Here is a 22,315-nt window from a genome sequence, read left to right on the forward strand (position 1 = left end):
GACGTTGTTTACAAACTGACACAGTACTGACATTTCAGTCTAAGTGCTGGACAAAACCACACAGCCTGAATGAAATGTCCATCCCAAAACTGGCTGCTAACGCGACATGATTCCTCTGACCCATGAATTTCACATCCACAAGAGAAGCGGCATTTTTAGTAATCGCTTGACCACAAACCTTTTTCTGGAACGGTGCTTAATCTTTATGGGGACCTGGCATAATGCATCAGTGCAGATGATAAATCCCTGACAAGACAACATCCATGGTTACATCAGTTACTGCTAATTTCATCAGGAAGTTACTTTTGCGCAATAGTTCCGAGTGATGAGTGTGCACACACCTTTATTTGCATGTGACAGAAATACCTTATTCACGCATTTCTCTAGAAAGGTGCTCCAAATGACTGTGGGAATGACCCATACGGATTAAGAAACAGCTCACTTTTGTTCTTGCCCTGTGATTATCCACTGTCACAGTAACACTTTGAGAGGGAACTGCTCCCTCTGGCAGCAGGCTCTGTAATTATGAGGGACAGTCAAAAATATAACAATTACACAGTGCACTGAATCCACTCCATCACCATACTGGGAGTTGTTTGCAACTAGCTACTGTTTCAATTTATGATTCAAAAGTATCCGACACTGACCAAATTTTGCAAAAACACATATCCAGTCCCCCAGAACAATGAGGAAAAATGTGTTATTGTCTGATGAGACAATGATTTAACTTTGTGCCCCGAACTGTAAAAGGTATGTTTGAGTCCAGCAACAAAACAGCATGAGCAAAAGAACACCATAACCACGGTGAAGCAGCATCATGTTTTTGCCACTGCTGTTCTTCACTTTGCACAGGTGCTTAAATGAAAGTTGAGGGAATCATGAAGAGCTGAATTCTGGCACAGAAAACCTTAGTGTCTGCTAGACAACTGGAAACAAGGACAGCTTTCACCCTTCACCATGAGGATCCAAAGAACATATCCAAAATCAATGTTACAGTTAGTTTAGTGGGATACACGTTCCTGTTAGGTTCAGTTTTATGTTGAAAAAAAAAAAAGATGTGGTGCAAATGAGTCAAAAGAAGTTTTATTTTTGTCAAACAAAAGTTGATACAAAAGAGCATATTGGGTCCCATTAGTAATTCACACGTAAAAACTGTATTTATTTATTTTTTAACAAAACTGAAGCCATAAAAATAAAATTTGGGAAAAAATGTGATATTAAGTTGCTTGATAAGTCACATAAGCACTGATTCAGACGAGGAGTCGTCCATTATTTTCGCTGTTAAAGCAGAAATTTTTTAGCGTTAGTCAACAGATTTTGTTGTGTGCCCAAAACTGCCTTTTAGCAGAACGATGAAAATATCTCTTGAAATTATTTTCATAGTGTTGTGAAGCTTGGATCATCAATCAATATACACAATCAGGCATAACATTATGACCACTGACAGGAGAAGTAAAAAACATCCGACCATCTTGTGACAATACAATGTTCTGAAGGGAAACGTTTGGACCTGGCATTCATTCAGGTGGATGTTACTTAGACATGTAACACCCAGATAAACCAGACCAGACACCCCCACCCCATAGCAATGACACTCCCAGCAGGATGCAGCCTGACACAGACACACACAAAAATGGTTTAGGAACAACTCAAAAAACATGAAGAACAGCACAAGGTGTTGACCTGGCCTCCAAATTCACTAGATCCCAAACTGATCAAGTATCTGTGGGATGATCCACAGAGGCCCCTCCCCTCAAAGGCCGCCACTAACATTCTGTTGCCAGACACCACAGGACACCCTCAGAAGGCCCATGTCCATTCTCTGATGAGTCACAACTGTTTTGGAGGCACAAGACACAAATATTGGGAGGGTGGTCATAATTTTATGCCTGATGTATGTTTTATCACAATTTCATTATTTGAGAAAATCCCACTCATCTCCTTACACATGCTCGAATTCTTCAATTCTTTTTAATTGTTTTTAGTTGAAAGGTGCAAACATTTTCAAACAAAACCCCACAAATCGTAAACAAACCAAAACATGCATTCTTTCTCTATGAGAGTACACAAAAATGAACCCTGATTGGAAAACTTAGATTTTTATCTCCACAAGGCACTGCATTTGTCCTGCAGGGAATCAAACATGACCCAAATTTCACTTAGGGGCAACAACAGTGTTGGTCAGTTCAGCTGCTGATGGGAGAAAACAGAGAAAAAGTATGATACATTTTAAGGTAAAATAAAAAAGGCCCAACGTTCTGGAGGCTTGAAACAATACTATAAGTTAAATACTTTTCAGATGCTGTTGAAGTGATATGCTGGATTTGGAGAAAGGTCTGCACTGAGCTCATGAGAAAAGGAAACAAAAGTTGACAGTAGTTCAAAACATTTTTACACATTCAGATGAGTGTGAGGCACCAAAGGTGACACAATAAAACATGTACAACCTTAGATTAGATGTCAGGTTGCATGCCATCTGTTAATTCAAAGAGGCAAATATACTGTATTTGTATCCATTTCTCATTATCCAATGCACAGGTTGCACAAGGAAACAATTGTGTTACTGACGCTACATAAATAAATTGAAATCAAAGAGGATATGAACAAAATAAATTGTGTATGTGAGATAAATCATATAAACATGCCATACAAGATGCTCACTTACAAACCAAATCCTTCTTTTCACCACTCTAGGGCACACGTATCAATGCCTGATTTGCATGGATGCACAAAATCAAAGTCCCTTCCTGACCGAAAATGAATCAAACTTTTTGTACCATTTTTTTTCTTCCTTTTACACCCCCCTTTTTTAAAAAATAAATACAAAACTCAACAAAAGAACTTGCACACGCATGCACCCTCACACAATAAAATCTGATCCAAACAACATGTTAGCTTACATAACTTAGAACATAAAAAGGAGACATTTCTAACCACAACAATACACAACATGGGGAGGGACAGTTTTTCATCTCATAATATAACTAGGTACGCAATGGCAAAAGGTCGGTTATTGCTGCTTCTTTTAAATGAAAATCAACATGGTTTCTGCAAAAACACAATCGAGCCATGTAGCAGAATGTGAAAGTGAAGCCTGCCCACTGAAAAAAAAACAAACAAGAATGACTCGATCACTCTGGGCTAAAGATGTTCCACCCTTTACCTGATAAGTCATTGATTTAAGGCGTGAGTATTAACTTTCCAAACTGATTTGAAGTGCATACGCTGAACAGTCACAGGATGTCTCTGTTCTGAATCCAATAACTTCCGCTTAATCATTCCTGAAGTCAACACTGCTCCTTACAGATTACAACTTTTTCATGAGAGACATTTTGACTTGTCACAGGATGAAAGCGCACATTTATTATTGATGGCTCAGTCCCACTATGTGTCCTAGTAAGAGATGACAGTGAATCAGCATGAACAAAAGCAGAACCTCCCCCGATTGGAATGCAGCCATCATTAATACACCTCTGCTTTTACTGTAACAACTGCTACATTTACATGGACAGTACTTCATCAGCCAGACTGAAATCATTCTGATCAACTTAACTATTTCATTCATACAAAATAAATTTATCTGGTAAGACATATATTTATGTGCCCCAAATCATTAAGCAGGTTTACACCAGCCATTCACCCCCCCCCAAAAAAAAATTCGATAAAATATTCCTTCGGATCGGACTAGTCTGCTCTGACTGAAGTCTTAAATGTGCTATTTTTATTTTTTTTTTATTGTGAATGGGCAATTTTTTTGATTACCAGTGGAAAACTAGTGTCCATGTAAATGTGGCCAATGTCTTCCTTGAAAAAGGTCTGTTGGTGAATGAACAGTGACTGATTTGTGATGATGAAGGCTTAGAACCTGTTGGTCCCCACATGACATTAACAGCTGGAAGGCTTCTGGAGCTTCCTTCCAAGCCTCAGCTTAAAAATAAAAAATAAAAAATTTAAAACACACACCTGTAAAATCTATTAGGAACATACACAAAACCCATCTAAAACACTCACATACAAGTTTGCATCAAAAACATTGATTTAAGACTTTGCTCTGCTCAAAACACCTGAGACTATGGCTAAACGCCTAGCGGACTAATAAAGAACAGATTCAGTTTTTACCTGCTAGCATAAGTGCAGCAGTCTATTAACGCCTGGTTTCCCTAACACCGACACAACAAGTGTCTTGACCTTTTAAACTTTGCTTATTTTTCCAAAGAAGCTTTTGCATTACTGTTTTGGCATGGTCAAAATAATCGAAGTGTCATGATAAGTCTTTATGCTACCATTAATTCAAAGAAAGACAAAGGTCCAGTTTTCCATAAGGGCCTTAGTTTGTGCTAAACACACAAAGGACTTCACACGCATTGACTGCAGTATGTTGTTCACTTCGCGATCGGAAACTCCTGTTAATCCAGTACGGGAGTGTGTGCAAATCTAATCAGGGTTTAGGATTTTTATCAGTTGCAGGACGTAGGAGGATCCAGTTTTTCAGGATTCCAGTGTTTTAAACACAAATTATTTATAATGGGAAAGCAGCGTTTCCCATAGGTTTACGGCCCTGAGGGGGCTTGGACGTGAAAAAGAAAAAACTCTTATGAGTAATAGCATGTAAGCTAATCGGTGTTAGGGAAACCAGAAGCCCCACCCCCACTCCCCATACACACACACACACACACACACACAAACACCTGCACAATCCACCTGGATAAAACATTATCAATAACAACAACAACCTCACTTGGTAGAAAATACCAAAATAACATTCACATAAATAATTTAAATAGCTATACTATAGCTAAATTCTTGGTCTAAAACTTTAAAATGGCCAAAGAGAAGTGCTAATTATGTGCTGTACAAATTTGGGGAAATTTGGAGATTTGGTAGTCAGGGTGGCATCTTGGGGATCACGGGCAATCACAACACAAGACCTCTCCCAAACCCCTCAACTGAAACATTAAGCTTATGCGTTTCTGGTAAAATGTTTTGTTTTTCCTTTAGAACACCAGGGGACAGAGGTAAATCCTACATCCAGAATGATTTACCCACGATCCGCTGCTCTCCTCCCTCCTCTAATCGTCCCCCAAAACTTGAGACAGGTCACCAAAGTCGCAATCAAACAGTTCACTGATGCCTTCATGCTCCTCCAGTCCAAAGTGGTAGTCGTGACTGTGAGGGGGGGACAGGTTGATGAAACCATCCAAAGGGAGAGGGAGGCCCTCTACGTTCAGGAAGTCAGAGGAGGAGAGGGGCGAGAGGTCAAAGTCGGGTAGGTCACCGAGGCTGGAGAATGGGTCACCTCCCAGAAGCGATTCTGTCATAGAAAATAAAACAACAATTAGGAGATGTCGTTTGAGACACTATGTTTTTTGAAGTTTTAGGGGAGAAAACATTCAAGTAAAAAGTTGCCTCCACTTCCCCATACCATGAGAGGAAAGATTTTTATCAGAGCAACACTTCAGCACAGCAGGATCAGTAACCCGGGTATGAGAGGTGACAACAGCTCTGGTTCTATATGCTAAATGGATCTGGCATGTACATTTTAATAAACACACACTGCAATACAGGAAAACTTGGATGGCATAAAGATGAAAGTAAGATGCGCAAGACAGCAAAAACAACCAAGAACTAATCTAATTTCAGGAAGTCTGGGAAGGCAGACTACAGACGTAGAAAAAAAAAGGCCAGAGTAAAGATTCAACCATTTTTGTCAAAGAAATGTTGCTCTTTTTACAAAATATCAAATCCATTCTGTGCTTTTATAGATAACATTTGGTCAATATAAGTCAGAAATCCTCCAGCAATACTATTTATCAGTGACAAGACCTGCCCCTCGTGTGTTCTCTGAAGTAAAATAACCGTTTTTGTAAATGGAGACACAACATATCCCTGGATAACAATTAATTCAAATAGCGTGAAGCAGCTGCAGAAAACTCGGCAAGGAAAAGCGTGTGAAGAATAATAATAAGAAGACACTTTACTGTCCTACACTGCATGAGGGCAACTGCATGCATCACCCACAGATGCATAATTCCCTTGCCTAATAACCCTTGCATAATTCATCCAATCAGTCTTGTGATTCTAACCAGTCAGCTTCCAGTTGCAGGTTAGGCTAAATAGCTTCTTTACCCTGAGTGATATTCAAACAATACATCCAAATGTTGAATTTTATGAATGTACATAAGTCCTAAATTACTACCTGTAGTCAAACAACAGTCCTGTCTTGTGCCAGTGTTGTATGCTATACACTATGACAAGTTAAGCTGACAGCATGTCTTACAGCAGCACTTTTATTGAATTAAAAAAAAAAAACATCCTTGGATCAGTAATAAACATGAATTGCAGGTCCAAACATTGGATTAATAAAAACGTAAGGCTTGTGGAGGGTGTACAGCCTTTCTATAGTTTCTATCTGTCTTTCAGTGTTTCAGAAACAGTATCAACTCACCTGTGTCACCACCTAAACCCAGTGATGAGGGGTCCTGCTGGGAAACTGCTGATGCTGTGGAAGTCGTGGACACTGGAGACGATAAAGTCACTTCCGGGGCTGTTGTGCACGTCCTGGGATGTGATTGGTCCGTGGGTTGTGTGGGAGGCAAGACTGGGGAGGAGTCAGTGCTGGGTTTTGAGGGACTGCTTCCTGTCACTGGGCTGCAGACACCAGAGCTGTCTTCTGGACATAGGAAGACATCGATGGGACCTCGTGTGCTCTTCAGTGACACCTGGTAACCCTGGGAGACGCAGACAAATACTCAGTGGTATGTAAAAAGGCCACAGCTTCAAAATAAATACATTTCAAGATGTCAGAAACATATTTTCAAATCCTGTACCTCAGTGGGTTCTGAAACTTGCATCTGGGTTTCTGGTGGAGCTCTGATCACCATGACAAGCTGGTCTGGTGAATCAAACGACTGCCTCAAGTCCTGGCAGCGCACATAACCCAACGTGATGAACAACGATTAAGGTACATACAAGTTTTGCTATGCAAGCTGGCAAGATGACTTCCGTTTTGAAAGTAATACTATGAATAAAAATATATGATCAGGCAGCAGTCTACTAAGGCTGGTACATGTCTAACTGTTAATGTTTAGAATCGGTCCCATCTCATCTGCACTGCATAGACAAAAGTATTTGGCCACACCTGAATTCAGGTGTTTCAATCAGACCTGTTGCCACAGATGTATAAAATCAAGCGCCTAGCCATGCAAACTCCCTTAGAAAGCATTTGTGATAATAATAATAATAATAAAAAAAGGGTGGTTCAGAGACTTCAAGTGTAGTAGTGTGATAGGATGCCACCTTAGGGTGGACACATGAATGCTGGTACAACATTAGCCAGGCAAACGAAAGCTCTTAATGTTCTTTTAAAAAAAAAATTAAAAAAAATGGAACAAAACACAGCGAAAACAGGTGACAATGAAAATCAACCCATTGTTGTTCATTGTAAAGAACTAAGTTAAGCAGCCATACCCAGGGGTGCACCGTCTGGACCGGCAAACGAAACAGTTCTTTGGGGCCCAATGAAAAAAGAAATGCCCCCAAATGGCTACCTTTGTGTTGCAGTCACAACCATAAACCCCCTTAAACATATCAAGGCCCTACAGTGCATTGACAATACTCCACATCCCTGTAGGGGCCTCCTATCTACCCTATGACTGTTTTTGCCAGTTTGCCAGAACCTAGGATCACCACTGCCATTAGTCAGTTGTTACGTCAGCTCAAGGGTCCTATCAGTAGAGAAAATTCAAACAGAAGAAAGGCCTTCAACGTATGAAGTTTTCCTCAGAGAGTCTCTGGAACAGTATGGTCAAAAAGCACCTAATGACAAGCTGTAATATTGGCATTACGTAGCTGACAGCAATACCTTGCCCATTTATCTGAGAAGCCTTCTGTTTTTAAATCTTTCATTTAGTTAATTAGATTACATTTGCTGTGCATGACTTTTGAGCACATCGGTAACCAATCTGTCCACCAAACATATGTCATGAGTGGACTGGAGCCCAGAATATTATGTTAGGAGAATAAGTCTGCCGTACAAGACTGCGACATGTGTCGTTGGGCTCCAGTGGTGCTGCTAGACTCACCATCAACACAACATCTGGTGAGTCGGCAGAGGTCGATCAGCGCTGCTGCTGGTTTGTGAAATGTTTTGGACACCTGACTCTGTCAAAAGGATATTTCTTGTTCTGTGGTTCCTCTGTGAGCAGTCGGAGCTGTAGGTTGCATTTGGCAATGAGCTCGTCCAGCTGCTCCTCAGCTGCTGTGAGATCACACAGCTCCCTCTGCAGCTCCTTATGGCGGGAAACTTGTGCTGCATCAATTCGATTACCACTGCACACCACATACAAAAATGGAAAGGGTCAGTGCTCTCTTCAATTAAATGCAATAGTGCTTAGTACAATCAGACACTGATGGGGTGGATGATATGGCCTACATGCATGTCAATATGTATATATATATTCAAACTACGTTTCTACTGATTTTCACAACTGGAACTGTAAAAAATACATAACTGAAAGAGTAACAGTAAAGTTAGTAAAGTGCTACTTTTAATTAAGTAAAACTTAAGGACCAGGATGAGAGCCTATGTCATGTAACCCGTAACAGTGCATTTATCAGGTAGATCTCCACCTTATGTGTGTTTTTCAAGAGTAATTATGTTATTGCAAAACTGCAAAAATCCATGGCACCCATATAGTGCAACACCAGTACTATCCACCCACTCAAGGCTTTTTTATACTCACAGCCACTGGATGTTATTCTTGGACTTCTTAGAGATGAGCTGGATTCCCTCCAGGACGTTGGTTATGTCGTAGATGCGTCGCTTCTGGACATCCAGGACCTGTGAGGCCCAGTTCAGATCCACCACGCCATCAGCAGACTGGGACAGCAGGTCCAGAAAGCGCTTGGTGGTCAGGTTCAAGGAAGTGTCATACCGTGACTTCTCTGTTGCAGTTCGAGGAACTGGACACAAAAGGAAAAGGAATGAATAAGTATACAAAAACCTTCCATCCTCACATAAAACACTTGTGCAGGCCAACAGCAAGATATCAATCATCCTGACTGAAGCATTCATGGTTCATCCTCTTTGGCCTTGAGGAAGTGGATTGTTTAAACTCAAGAGTGAAATTGAATCTGTACAAGAAACAATCAATTACTGTTTTTATAATTAAATAAGGCACTTGGCAAAACATGGAAACAACTGGTAGTTGCTTGGATGTATTTGTGATGGACACGAATCAAAGGCAAGAGGGGTAAGTCTGCTGGACAGACTCCCATGTGAATGAAACTTTACTTCTGGCAGATTACAGTCATCTGCCCATTTCAATATTTGGATTATATTCTATAAAAATTTACAGACAGTATAACTTCATATATCAAATATATCAACAACTCTACAAAAATAATTCATTTCTCTCAACATTTAAGTGATCTTTGATGTCTGTTAATGTCAAGAAATAATAATAATAATAATAATCACTGATCCCATTTCCCTTTCAAACTTTTTTTTTTTCATTTGGTGAACCATAACTCTTATCCACAACAACTCAAATCTTCTGATATATTGAATTTGTGAACCCCAACTACTGTTCAAAATTAAAAACAGGGAGAAAAAATTAAAATATAATATATTAATAAAGAGTATGTCCACTGTTTTCCCCCACGCTTAACAAGCATCTTTTGTCATTTGAGTTAGAACTATTTCTGGTGGAGACAAAGACAGGATGGCAGGCTGTTGTCTGCACTGATAAAGGGACAGCTGTTTTTAGGACAATGACAGCCGGAGCAAAGGTCAAAGTACGCTTGGAGCGGGTGGATGAATGGATGCAGCGCTCATACACAGCTGCAATTGTGTGTACCTCTGGGAGGGGCAGGTGTGGAAGGTGGTGCTTGGCCTGTGGACGGTCGAGAGGTACTTAGGTACTGATGGTCGCTATCCAGGTCCAACTTCCTCTTTACCTGAAATGTAAACGGACGTATAAATAAATAAAAAAAATGATATGCATCACATCATTATAATTGTGTCTTAACTTTGTATTAAGACAAGAAACTGTAGAATTGAAAAAAAAAAACACCTTAAAGCAACAGGTGTATCGACTTAAACAAGCTCTGATTTACAATGTCAAAGAAAAACGTCTGAGTAAACCACTTCCTGTCTTTGCTCTTTCACTTTCCATTACCTCCACCTCCACCCCTTCCTCCCACACCTCCCCACTCTCCTCACCGGAGGTCTTCCAAGAGCCGGCCGCCTCTTGTCCTGGATGCCCACATCAGCGGGGCCCTGCGGTGTGGCAAACAGCAGGATTTCCCCAGTGCTGGTCGGGGCGGCTGCTGGGTGGAGTCCCTCATGGCTGGGGCTGGTGATGATCACGATCTGGTGGTCCTGGCCCAAGTCAATACTCCCAGAGTTCAGCAAAGTCTCAAAGTCTGCCAACAGATCCTCAGATGTCTGCCCTGTTATCAGAGTCTCTGACATTGCAGTGGGTCTCTGAGTCCCCCTTTCAGTGGACTTTGGGGCTGTTGATGGGGTCACAAACTAAGATGCTGGGATTTGACAGAGGATCAGCAGCTGCTCGCATTAATCTTGGGGACAAAAGTAAGACCTGAATATCTGACTGCAGCAGGTCACAAGCAGTTGGGACATTTTTTTTTTTTTTAAAAACCTCTCTTGCTGTTCATAAACAACCTGTTCCTAAGTAATGGGAAACGACGTGTTGAAGCGGTTTCAAATTGAACGAGCCAGACAGGATGTTCTGCAAAACAGGAAATTTTGCAAATGAAATAAAATTTCTAAATGCATACTTATACAGCGCCTTTAGGCTTTTGATGCCGCTGATATGTTGTCAATAAACAAGTCGCAAATTGAACGCGAGGGTAATTAACGCTGGAGGTTAGCGAGCTAGCAAGCTAATCTTTTGTTTTCATCTGTCTTGTCAGTACTGTACAGCTGAGGCCTGGCCACACTGCTCCCAACACAGCTACCACCTACTGCTAACGAGCTAGCTTAGGACCCAACAACAAAGACTCGAACAAGTTACCAAACAAACACGAACAGCTGTCAGACTAACAATTCACGACTGTAGAATGATACTATTTATACCTACGCCGAAAACGTGGATTAGTTAAGAGGCTATCAAAACTTTATAGCTGCTTACAGAAGTAAGCCATCAAAGCAAATTAACCACAACGTAGAAGGCATCGGTGCGACTCAATGCTATATTTGAAGAGTATATTCACAAAAGCGCCCGTTAGTCCAGTGGAGAAAACAGAGATGTTGCTGAATATGAAAATATAAGGCATTAGCATGCTAGCTAAGTTATTAGCTACAGTTCTTCTATCCCCTCGTTTTGTTGGGGCACGCAGGAAGCAGTCCGGCAAAACTGGAAAAAATAAGAAAATAAAGCGGCCAAGTTCACACGCATACGTTAGAACAGAAGCCGTCCGCTCTTCGGTCGCTCACCCCGGGCGAGGTCTATTTACAAAAGCGACGACCCGACCCCGTTATCGGTCGTTATTGTTGTTATTGTCCCAGCTGATCCACAGCCTAACAAGCCCTGGACGGTTTTCGCGCGAAATCTTTTTTGCCGCGAAATCGGCACGTGAGGCATTCTAGCCGCTACCATTGGTCTAAAAGCTGCGATTTCCGATGATCGGTATTGACGCTCTCTGATTGGCCGAAGGGGCTGCCTGTCACACTGCTGAGTGCAGATTCATCGATGTCAAGGTGCATTCACTGTAAACGGAAAAAATACGGTTACCCGTATATTACCGGTTTCGTTTTGATATTTTTACTTTTAAACCAGTGAGCTATCGATTTGATATCGCGCAAGTTGTTCCATATTTAAATTATTACTTGAACGGTGCTATACTCAAAACACAAGTTATAGTGTGTGGTAATATTATTTGGATGAATAAAAACACAGTCGCCATACTTTGAGGCTTCACACAAATAAACAAGTTGTATTTCCAGGTATTACTTATTTCCCCCAGGAACATTATTACTCAAATTAATAAGGGGACATATCTATGAAAACTAATCCTTTAAAATGTTCTGTGCGTATTTTCCCGAGTTCACAAGCACGTATCTCAACCGGCAGCCTCGGCCAATCGAGAGCCTATCGCGCCAGAGGAGAGCTACAAGATGGCGCAGGCAATATTTGAAGTGCTTGAAGGTAAGGGTATTATTTAATAACCGTGTAATTACAAGCGTAATAAAACCTTAGTGCATACTTTAAAGACTATTTTTACAAGTCCGTTCTGATATGGAAGAAATGGCCACCACAAAGCCATGTAAATGTGTCTGTTTTCGTTAAATATCCTGTAGAAGGAAGAGTGTGGATGAATGTAAACAAACAAACTGATTGATGAAGGTTCAGAACCCTTTAAATTATATTTTAGGTTTTGCTAGAGGCACTGTTATGATGCTGTAATGTACCTATAAGGACACGCAGTGTGTTTGTTGTGAGTAGATGTTGTATTTTAATTTATGGAGGTGGTAGTCATTGTAATAACTAGGTTTGTGTACATCCATAAAATGCAATATGGGAGTATTATGGAAGCAGAGCTGCAGAGGCCCTGCATATGTTATTTTGAAGTGTCTTTTACTGATTATATCATATTTCTGCAATACAACGAGAATAAAGTGCATCTTTCACATTATACTTATACACAGTTTCTCCACCCATGTTCTTCTTTCCCCTCTTCAGGCATGGACAACCAGACAGTGCTGGCAGTCCAGTCTTTGCTGGACGGTCAAGGGGGAGTTCCTGACCCAAACAACCAAAATGTTGCTGGAACTTCCACTATCCAGTCTATGGGTATGTAATATACATATAGCACTTAATAGCTGCTTCTCTTGTTATTCCCTTTTATCACATTTTTTTTTTTTTAAACAAGCTGGTATGTCAGATAGATCCTGACAAATTTCTTCTCAAGATCAATTTAATCAGTAACTGTTAACTTCAAGTATATGTCATTTAGTCTGTCATTGGAGAGAGGCGGGGTACACCCTGGACAGGTCTCCAGTCCATCGCAGGGCTAACACTGAGAGACAGACAACCATTCACACTCACATGCACACCTACGGCCAATTGAGAATTGCAAAAAACACAGTAGAGAAAAAAAAAAAATCTGTAACAAAACAATTACCTAATAATTGTTTACAGATATATGTTTATAAAGAATATGAACACCGATCCGCTGTAACATTATGACCACTGACAGGAGAAGTAAATAACATTGACCATCTTGTGACAATTCAGTGTTCTGCTGGGAAACTCTTGGACCTGGCATTCATGTGGATGTTACTTAGACATGTAGCACCCACCTAGACCAGACCAGACACCCCCACCCCATAGCAATGACACTCCTTGACGACAGCGGCCATCCCCAGCAGGATGCAGCCTGACACAGGCACACACACAAAAACGATTTAGGAACAACTAAAAAAACATGAAGGACACCACAAGGTGTTGACCTGGCCTCTAAATTCACTAGATCCCAAACTGATCAAGAAGAAGAAGAAGACCGACACAGCATTAGGCAGGTTCATAATGGTATGCCTGACTGATGTATATTGTACTTGGTAATAAATATTCTGGGAGGAAGTGAGGTGCTGATAATTTTCTCTGCTGTCCTCACCGCTGTCTGCTCCAACTTCTCGTCTGATGCACTGCAGCTGTGGTTTATTTGTCACCTTATTGGGGTGATAGCATTTGTATATAACTTCCATTTGGTTCCAGTAGTACTCATATGCTGCATATACTGTTATTATTTTGTATTCAAATGCCACAGATATTGCATATATGCATTTGCAGATTTCTGTTTTACTTGTTCCAATTTCTTTAAAAGCTATTTTCTTAATTAGTTAACTCTGCACTACCTACCCTTGTCCTCCGGAGCCTGACTTTATTCTCTTTGGGTGGAAATGTAAAATGCTTTTCTTTAAAAAAACTAAAAAAAAAAACGGAAACCGTGTGTTCAGTTTAGTAAAAAAAAAAAAAAAAAGCAGTGGAATACAGATTAACAAATACTATTATTTATTAACTGGCAGTACATTGCAAACTGTGCCATTTATCTGAAAAGGCTGGAGGCAAGACAGCAGTGGCATCCCGCTGTGATTGCTTAAGTCTCTACGTGTGTCCTTCCTGCAGACGACGAAGACGTGTTCCTGTGCGGGAAGTGTAAGAAACAGTTTAATTCTCTACCAGCCTTCATGACACACAAGAGAGAGCAGTGCCAGTCCACTGTCCCCTCTCTGTCCACAGTATCCTTGGCCTCCAGCAATGCCTACACACCCGTCCCGTCAATCAGCTCCGTACCACAGACTCCTGCCAACAGACAGGTGAAGACCGAAAGTTTGTTTTTCTTTTAAATGCGGATGAGTTATGAATTGTTTGATGGGAATCAGTTGGAGGGGTTGGTTCTTATTATGTTACTCCTGGTTACTCCTTGTAAGAGACAAATGTAGCAAGAAACCTGCAGACAGAAGACGTGACTGAGGATGAAAAAACTGTTCCATGGATGAGTGTCTGTGGACTTGGAAAGATTTGTAAATGAAGCTCATTTTTATGTGGGTCACTCCCTATACTCCAGGTATCCACCTACATCACAGTCCCTCCCTCTCCTTTGACACACACTCTGGTCCAAGGCAACGTGCTGGTCAGTGATGATGTTCTCATGTCAGCTATCTCAGCCTTCACCTCCATTGACCAGCCCATGGCCACCATGCAGACACCTATACAGGTAATAATACAACATAGGGTGTTTATTATAGACATGTTGGGTTTCTTGTACATTTGTATGTCATTTTAAGTGCCACATTGTTGCTGCAATATTATGAAATATGTTTATTTTTTTTTTGTAGAGTAACCTGAGCATGCACACAGCTGGTGTGTCCTATCTTCAGCATCATCACCCCCACCCCCACTCCCACCACCACCACCACCATCATCATCAGCAGCACCAGCAGCAGCAGCAGCAGCAGCAGCAACAGCAGCAACCACAGCAACAGCAGCCCTCACACCCCCTGCCCTCCAGTCAGGCACCAGCCCACCCTCTGCCAGCCGGACAGCCTGCCCAGCAGCCGCTCTCTTCGCAGGTGCCGGCGAGCCTCAGCAACTCAGTGGTGCAGGTGTACAGCACGCTGCCCCATATGGCCGTGGGTGGTGGTGCCGAGATCCACACCCTGGGTCTACAGCCTTTCCACCCTGTGCAAGTGAGTAAAGCTTTCTGTTTCGTTTCCAATTTGATATTGATATATGTTTTGCACCCTTTATTTCCAAATTCTGTGTGTTTCCCCCAGGTGCCCAGCCAGTGTGTGGAGAGCCAGTCATTCACCACCCCTCCTGTCTATAGCCCCGGGAAGCAAGGCACCAAAACAAAGACCTGCAGCATCACCACTAACATGACAGAGCTGGGTGACTTTGAAAAGGTCATCATCCCCAAACGACCAAGGAGTAGTAAAAAAAGCTCAGATGGAGCCACAGGTAAGTGAGAAAAAAACTTCCAGATATGAATATAGTCACCAGAAAGAGAGAACAGAATGGAAGATAACCCTAGCATACATGTGATTTTCTTTCAATACAGGGAATATTTTGAACAGAAATTCCCTGCTCTCCTACTTAGCCCTTTACGTTTCACTCATTCAATCATGATCTATTTTCCAGCGTAGCTCACAAGAAAAGTTAATAGATAAGCTCAGAATGCATCCAGTAATATTCTACAAATGCCAAAAAATCCCACAAGAAGAATGAAAAATAATTGAAAGCAATGTTTGCATGTCATAGATGGGATTTGTCTTAATCCTCTCCCAACACTGGCACTGGGTGGCCACAAAATGAGCACTGGAAGAACTAGCCATCAGTTAAAAGTAAAGTCTCTGATTATGGCAAGTTCATTGCTCCACACACAGACAAATAAAGGCAGACAGTAATCTACTGTTTATGCAGTTTGTTTTAAAAGAATCCTAATGAATATACAGAGTATGCTTTATTCATTTTAATCAGACACAGTGGTGACGTTTGGTTCATTCTGATCCGTTTAGCTCTGCTGTCCTCTGATCCTTGTCCTGCTGTCATTGCATTTTTGTATTGTATAAAAGCCTCCTTAGGAAATGAAAGGTTTCTGTTCTGTTCTGTTCTGTTCTGAAGTTTTAGTTTGAAATGCTTACAGGAAGCATTAAGTTTGTACTTACATTGTAATGCAGTAACTTTAGCAGTGCAAATAGGAGTGGGTGAGAATGAGGTTTTGTATTAAAATATGGCCAGTTAAGTTATCAAATAGAGGCTTGATGTAAAAATTACAGGAGCACATGACTTGATATGGTGCTAAAAATTGTCCCAAGTAAGTGAAAATATATATTTTTTTAAATGGCACATGTTTGTTTTATTTAACATATCACCTGTGGATGTTTGACCAGCGTCATACCAAACAAAAGATCATTCTCTGAAACAACATAAGGATGTGTCCATGCATACTTCTTTAAATCCACTCAAACAACTTGTAGGCTACAGTAATTAAAAAATAATAATGTAGGCGACAGGATTTTTTTAACTCACTGATTTCACTCTGCAGTAGAGCAGCTGAAGGGGAAAGGTCCGAAGCTAAAGTGTAGCTTCTGTGACAAAATCTTCTCAAAAAACTTTGATCTTCAGCAACACATCAGAAGGTGAGTTACTTCCCTGCATGTAGATTGCACCAACTTAAAATCTTTTTATTACTCACGACCAGTTTCCTCTTGCAGCCACACAGGAGAAAAACCATTCCAGTGCATCGTCTGTGGCCGAGCCTTTGCCCAGAAGTCCAATGTGAAGAAACACATGCAGACACACAAGGTTTGGATTAGTTTACGGTCATAATTTTTAACAAACACCACTGAATGATCACAAAACTCATAACTGAGCATAGTTTATTCAGCTAAACTAATCATCTTAAGTGTGTCAACAACACAGTAACAACAGCTGTCTTTACCTTAAAGGTGTGGCCTATGAGCGTGGCCAGCACAGTGTCGAGACTGCCGATCACAGTGAAGGTGGTGCCGGTGTCATGTAACGAAGAAGAACGGGACGGGGAGCGGCAGCGGCAAGATGAAGGGGATGAGGAAGGTCCCCAGCAGGAGAGCAGTCAACAGAGAGAAGCTGAGTCAGCGCACACAGGTAATGTCTGTTAAATAATACAACATGAAGGTGCTATCAATGATCAGTTTTCCTTTTATCAGTAAAAAAAAGCTGTCAGCTGAAATGGTAAAAAAAGGACCATAAAGGTGAGCTGATAATGCCAGTTCCTCTCTATAGGCAGCTGATTGAACTTAACAGTTTGGAGCAGATTTAAAGGTTAGTGCTTGGCCTGAAGGTTTCAGGATCTGAAACTCTGGACTGAATTTTTGTCCTGGGTAATGAAAAACGTACCTTTCCTTGAAAAACCGTTGCATTTGCATGGACACAAGTATTCCTCTACTAATCTGAAGAAAAATACTTCATGTAACTACCTCAGCCAAAACAGACCAGCACGACTGAAAGAAGTTTCCAACTGGGTTAAGAGAGCTGGTGTCAACCTCTTGATAATCTGTTCCATACAAAAATAATAGCGCCTTTAGTCGACCATTTTTGTCTCTCAAATAAATAATTTTACTCACTTGCCCCACGTGAGGTATCCTCGGGTCATGTAAGGAGTTTGTGATGGGGCAGAAACATGGCAGGGTTTTTCCAACACATGCTGGAAAAAAGATGAACAAGGCTGGAATTGATGTGGGTGGCGCAGCTGTTTCTGTCAAAAAACATATTCTGATTGATTATATGTAAACATACATTTTGTGATCAGATAATTTTGCTTACGTAAACAGATAATTCAGAATCTCTGATGGAAGGATTTCATTCAGATTGAAGAAAAATTGTAAATGTAAACGTAGCCAGTAACTTGGATTAAAGTCCAGGTTTATTTTGTAGTTGCCAAATTAATCTGCCATTATATTAGTGGCTTATAGTTTTCTGTCATATGTCAAACAGTCTGCTATCAGAGTCATAGTTTGTTGCTAATACAACACAAAGAAAGTCTTATCCCAGTTGTAAGAGCGGCTGATCCAGCATCAGAGCTCCAGCCCCTTTCCTCACAGGCAACTCTATGCTTTGACCACAGAAGCACCAGGCGAGCTGGAGGAGAGTGTGGCTGAGGTTCAGGCTGATCCGGAGGGAACCCGGGGGGAAGATGTGCGGAACGGGCTTTCTCAGGTCCAGATGCAGGTGCAGTCCAATGAGAACCAACAGTGTCAAGCTCAGACCAAGCAGATCGTTCTGATTGACAGCTCCTACCAGTGCCAGTTCTGTTCCAGCAAGTTCAAGACCTACTTCCAGCTCAAGTCACACCTGACCCAACACAAAGGAGAGCAGGTGAGTGCAGCATAAGGTGGCAGACAGGGTAACCTTTCTTGTAAGATAAGAGGCAAATTCAGAAAGGGATGCATTACAAACTGTGGTTTAAATGGTGAAAAACATCAGTCAGCAGGATTTTATATCTGCTTCTCCGTAGGTTTATAAATGTGTGTTGAAGTCCTGCTCCCAGACCTTCCAGAAGTTGGATCAGTTTTTGGAACACATCCGGACTCACCAGGAGCAGCTGACGTACCGCTGCCACCTCTGCAGCAAGGTCTTCCCCTCGCTGTTCGAGCTGGGAGTCCACCAGTACTCCCACTGCTTCTGCCCACAGCAGAGCACACGCAAGGAACCCGCCGTCTACAGGTCAGTTCAACCACTCACCACTCATAGCAAGTCAGCTGAAATAAGCTCAATGTTTTTAAACCATAATATAGAAACGAGGCGTTTGGGTGGATGGATGGAGGCAGTCTGTCGTTACGTATGTAACATAAGTATGAGTTGTTTAGACACAAGTGATTCCGGTTTGATTCTGTCCCACTAACACAAGTCAGCACACCTTGAACACAAAGTATAAAAAGTTAAAATTAACATGAAAAGTATAATGAGGTAGAAATGTATAAATAGTATATATAAAATATACAAAAATATATGTATGTATGCAATAATATACAAGAATATAAAAAAAGATATGAAAATTAGGCTATAAAAACAGCAAATAAACCCCAACACACAGAAAAAAATAATGATAATAAATATTGTGACTGTACATACGTGGTTTGTTATTGCATAAATATTGTGGTTGCACATGGTTTGTTTATTGCACATTCTTAGAGAGAACAATACCCAACTGCACATTATTATTGCATCCCATTATTGCAGATTATTTAGAAAGGTCAGAGAGTCAGAGAATCAGGAAATCAGGAAACTGGCTGCCCCCCGTGTCTTTCAGTCCCTTTCCTTTTTGTCCTCCTCCCCCCAAGTGAGTGGTAGTTAAACAGTTTGATGGCACGGGGTACTGTAGTTGGTTGGTAATTCATTATTTTAATTTTTTTTGCTTTGTTTTTTGTGTTTCCCTTCAGGTGTGTGAAATGTCAAAGCAGATATTCTACTCAGGAGGCACTGGAGCAGCATCTACTGACTGCCTCGCACAGCTTCCCCTGCCCACACTGTCAAAAGGTACACTACACACCTGATGTTACACCTTTTGCAACGTACAAAGCTGTGTGTTCTCATGTTAAGTGTCAGTATGTTACAGTAACTATAGTCTTGAATTTCCCACTCATATTCAAGATGTTTGGAGCTTTCGGTTTTTTTGTAAGCGCATTGTCTGATGTGCTGTCTTTCTGGCCGCCAGGTGTTCCCATGTGAAAGATACTTCAGACGCCACCTCCCCACTCACGGAGTTGGAGGGAGGTTTAAGTGTCAGATCTGCAAGAAGGCCTTCAAGACAGAGCACTACCGCAAACTGCACGCACGTATTCACTCAGGTCTGAAAGACTTTCACAGGGAAGTTCTGTAGCTAAGCGAGGGTTAGATGCGTTGCTCTTCCTGTAGCTTATTAACACTTCTGACAGAGCAAAATCTTGGATTATATTCACAATATGTTCATCATGTAATCTAATAAATCAGTGCTTCCTAACCTGTTTTCCTTGGAGATCCCTCCTACTTGTATCACAGAAAATATGTGCTATTAATAATTGCATCCTGGAAGCATTTTATCAATACCGAATAGACTTGAACATTAGCAAGCTCACCGTTAGAGCCAAGGTATTCCATGCCCTCAAGGCTAGAAGTATAGGTGTCTGTCTACTATGATTCCTATGTTATGTACACATCAGTACCGCAAATGGGATTTAATTTCTTCCATGTCAGTACATGTGTTGTTATGGTTTGATTTAACATGTTCAAATTACAATTGTGACAGTGTCACAGTCTCAGAATAGACAAAACTTTGGCGCACCCCGGAGGTTTGGGAACCAGAATAGTGGATGACTGTGTGTGCAGAAAGTAAACGTGTGAGTGTCTGTTCTGTTTTCCAGGTGAAAAGCCATACAAATGTTCCCTCTGTGAGGCGACGTTCAACAGGAAGGACAAAGTGAAGCGACACATGCTCATTCATGAACCCTTTAAAAAATACAAGTGTCCCTTCAGGTGAGCTTCTCCAATGAGATTAGCTGAAGTCATTAAAATAGTTTTCCTTATTTCATTCATTCTATCCCCCTGCTTTTATTTTTGAGCTCTTAATTTTTTATTTAATTATTTCCTTCTATGGTATTAAATAGTTGGCTCGTTTTGTTTTCCATCAGGACACATGTGGGATGCACCAAAGAGTTCAACAGGGCAGACAAACTCAAGGCCCACATCCTGTCACATTCTGGTGCGTGAACACCAAGAATATTTTTTAAGATGACAAAATACTATTTGTTGATGTTCTGACAGGGGATAAGCATTAATGAAACGGAGCCTAGTCAGTAAGCAGATTATCTAAAAAACAAACCGATTTAATCATCTCTCTTCCCCAGGTATCAAACCCTACAAGTGTTTGTTTTGTCAGAAGGCCTTCAGTCGCCGGGCTCACATGCTGGAGCATCAGCAGTCCCACACAGATAACTACCGCTTCAGATGCTCCAACTGCAACAAGGGATTCACCCGACAGAGCTATTACAGAGAACACAAATGTCCCGCAGCAGGAAACGGCGCGGGAAATGAAGGAGGGGCAGGAGAGGTGGAGGGAGACGAGGACGCGGGAGTGCCGATGGTAGAGGAGAATGACAGAGAAGAAGGCGGGAGAAGAGGCAGGTTCACGAGAAAAGCAACAACGTCACGAACTGCGGGAGATGATGAAGAGGAGGATGACTGCTCAAAGGGCAGCCAGCAGCAAGTGGAGCCACATGAGGAGGACGAGGACGAGGAGGACGAGGACGAGGAGGAGGACGAGGAGGGAGAGGAGAGAAGAACTGATGAGGGTTGTCAGGCTGCAATGTCTATCACCAATAGTGAAGGGCAGCCTGAAACAGAAGAGGAGGAGGATCATGGCGGTGAGGCACTGCAGCATCTTAAGAGCAGTGACCAAAACTGTCTGCAGCAGCCATGTTTGTAGTCTTCAGTGTTATCTTTATAGTTTTCTGGATATGGACCAATTAACGAATTACAATCAGTCTGGGAAATGATTACATCGTTTGTTTTAAATTAAAACATTATTTAAATTATTCCTTCTGTAAATAAAATGATTTGGGGGCTATGTTCACTTTTCGATGTATATCACCAGGATAAACAGTGGACATGTTCTTGAGTACAAATTCATCTGCGGTGGTTCTTGTAAAATGTCAAAGGAACTCGTTTTCTTTACCTCAGCAAAAACTAACTTATTAGTCGTATTTGTGTCAATTTTAATGTGCTTACATTTTACATACATTAAACCCTCCAGTGTTCTGTAACTCCCGAGTACGATGTGATTGCTTCAGACAAAATTTTGAAATGCTGTGGTGAAGTAACAACAGTACATCAACCAAAACATGATGGTAATTTGTCAGGACAAAGTACAGTATCTGATCACACACCTATTTCAGATATGTGTCTGAGGTTTCAGATCTGAACAACGAAGATCATAAATAATAGTAAGTACTAATGTAAAGAGAAACAGCTACTGTGATCTCAGGATCTTTTTCGTTTCATTGTAAAGAAAAACCCAGAATGACCCAAAAAGCCAGAAGTTTTTAAAGTAAAAAAGTAGAACATTTTGCTGGGACAGAGTCAGTCAGCTGATCTAAACATGGTCAAGCGATTTCACTTGCTGAAGACAAAACCAAAGACAAAGATCCACGAAGAAACAATGAGGACAGCTGCAGTAAAGACTGCCTGGCCAAAAAAAATAAAAAAAAATCACAAAGGACGAAACTTTCCTTTTTCCTTTTTTTTTTATTTATATCCATGGGTTTTAAAGCACT

General features: G+C 41.2%; 2 protein-coding genes across 3 annotated transcripts; one reads left to right on the plus strand and one right to left on the minus strand.

The window, feature by feature from the left end:
• Positions 1 to 1,142: 1,142 nt before the first annotated feature.
• On the minus strand, positions 1,143 to 11,500 carry e2f1 (E2F transcription factor 1). The gene is made up of 7 exons (XM_084553071.1): positions 10,223 to 11,500; positions 9,858 to 9,957; positions 8,742 to 8,961; positions 8,155 to 8,328; positions 6,828 to 6,942; positions 6,446 to 6,728; positions 1,143 to 5,311 (listed from the first exon to the last, which is right to left on the minus strand). Exons 1-7 carry the CDS (start codon positions 10,472 to 10,474, stop codon positions 5,070 to 5,072), a joined length of 1,386 nt encoding a protein of 461 aa, XP_084409197.1. The 5' UTR covers positions 10,475 to 11,500; the 3' UTR covers positions 1,143 to 5,069.
• Positions 11,501 to 11,997: 497 nt separating this feature from the next.
• Positions 11,998 to 22,115, plus strand: znf341 (zinc finger protein 341). 2 transcript variants are annotated; one of them, XM_084553407.1, is made up of 16 exons: positions 11,998 to 12,170; positions 12,705 to 12,815; positions 14,151 to 14,341; positions 14,593 to 14,742; positions 14,864 to 15,214; positions 15,302 to 15,485; positions 16,573 to 16,666; positions 16,742 to 16,832; positions 16,976 to 17,153; positions 18,133 to 18,383; positions 18,523 to 18,731; positions 19,448 to 19,544; positions 19,723 to 19,855; positions 20,408 to 20,519; positions 20,675 to 20,745; positions 20,891 to 22,115. In XM_084553407.1, exons 1-16 carry the CDS (start codon positions 12,140 to 12,142, stop codon positions 21,466 to 21,468), a joined length of 2,832 nt encoding a protein of 943 aa, XP_084409533.1. In that variant the 5' UTR covers positions 11,998 to 12,139; the 3' UTR covers positions 21,469 to 22,115. The 2 variants fall into 2 exon arrangements, with proteins under 2 accessions (XP_084409533.1, XP_084409532.1); XM_084553406.1 differs by having other exon boundaries at positions 14,864 to 15,485.
• The last annotated feature ends 200 nt before the right edge of the window (positions 22,116 to 22,315 follow it).

This window comes from Chelon labrosus (genome assembly GCF_963514085.1).
Source record: "Chelon labrosus genome assembly, chromosome: 10".
Classification (NCBI taxonomy): Eukaryota; Metazoa; Chordata; class Actinopteri; order Mugiliformes; family Mugilidae; genus Chelon; species Chelon labrosus.

Coding starts and splice junctions, on each gene's coding strand:
- e2f1 (XM_084553071.1), bottom strand. CDS start 10,474: ATGTCAGAGACTCTGATAACAGGGCAGACATCTGAGGATCTGTTGGCA. Junction 8,329..8,741: donor AAGAATAACATCCAGTGGCT/GTGAGTATAAAA, acceptor TGTGGTGTGCAG/TGGTAATCGAATTGATGCAG. Junction 5,312..6,445: donor GGGTTTAGGTGGTGACACAG/GTGAGTTGATAC, acceptor TTTCTATGACAG/AATCGCTTCTGGGAGGTGAC.
- znf341 (XM_084553406.1), top strand. CDS start 12,140: ATGGCGCAGGCAATATTTGAAGTGCTTGAAG. Junction 15,486..16,572: donor AAGCTCAGATGGAGCCACAG/GTAAGTGAGAAA, acceptor TTCACTCTGCAG/TAGAGCAGCTGAAGGGGAAA. Junction 18,732..19,447: donor AAGGAACCCGCCGTCTACAG/GTCAGTTCAACC, acceptor GTTTCCCTTCAG/GTGTGTGAAATGTCAAAGCA.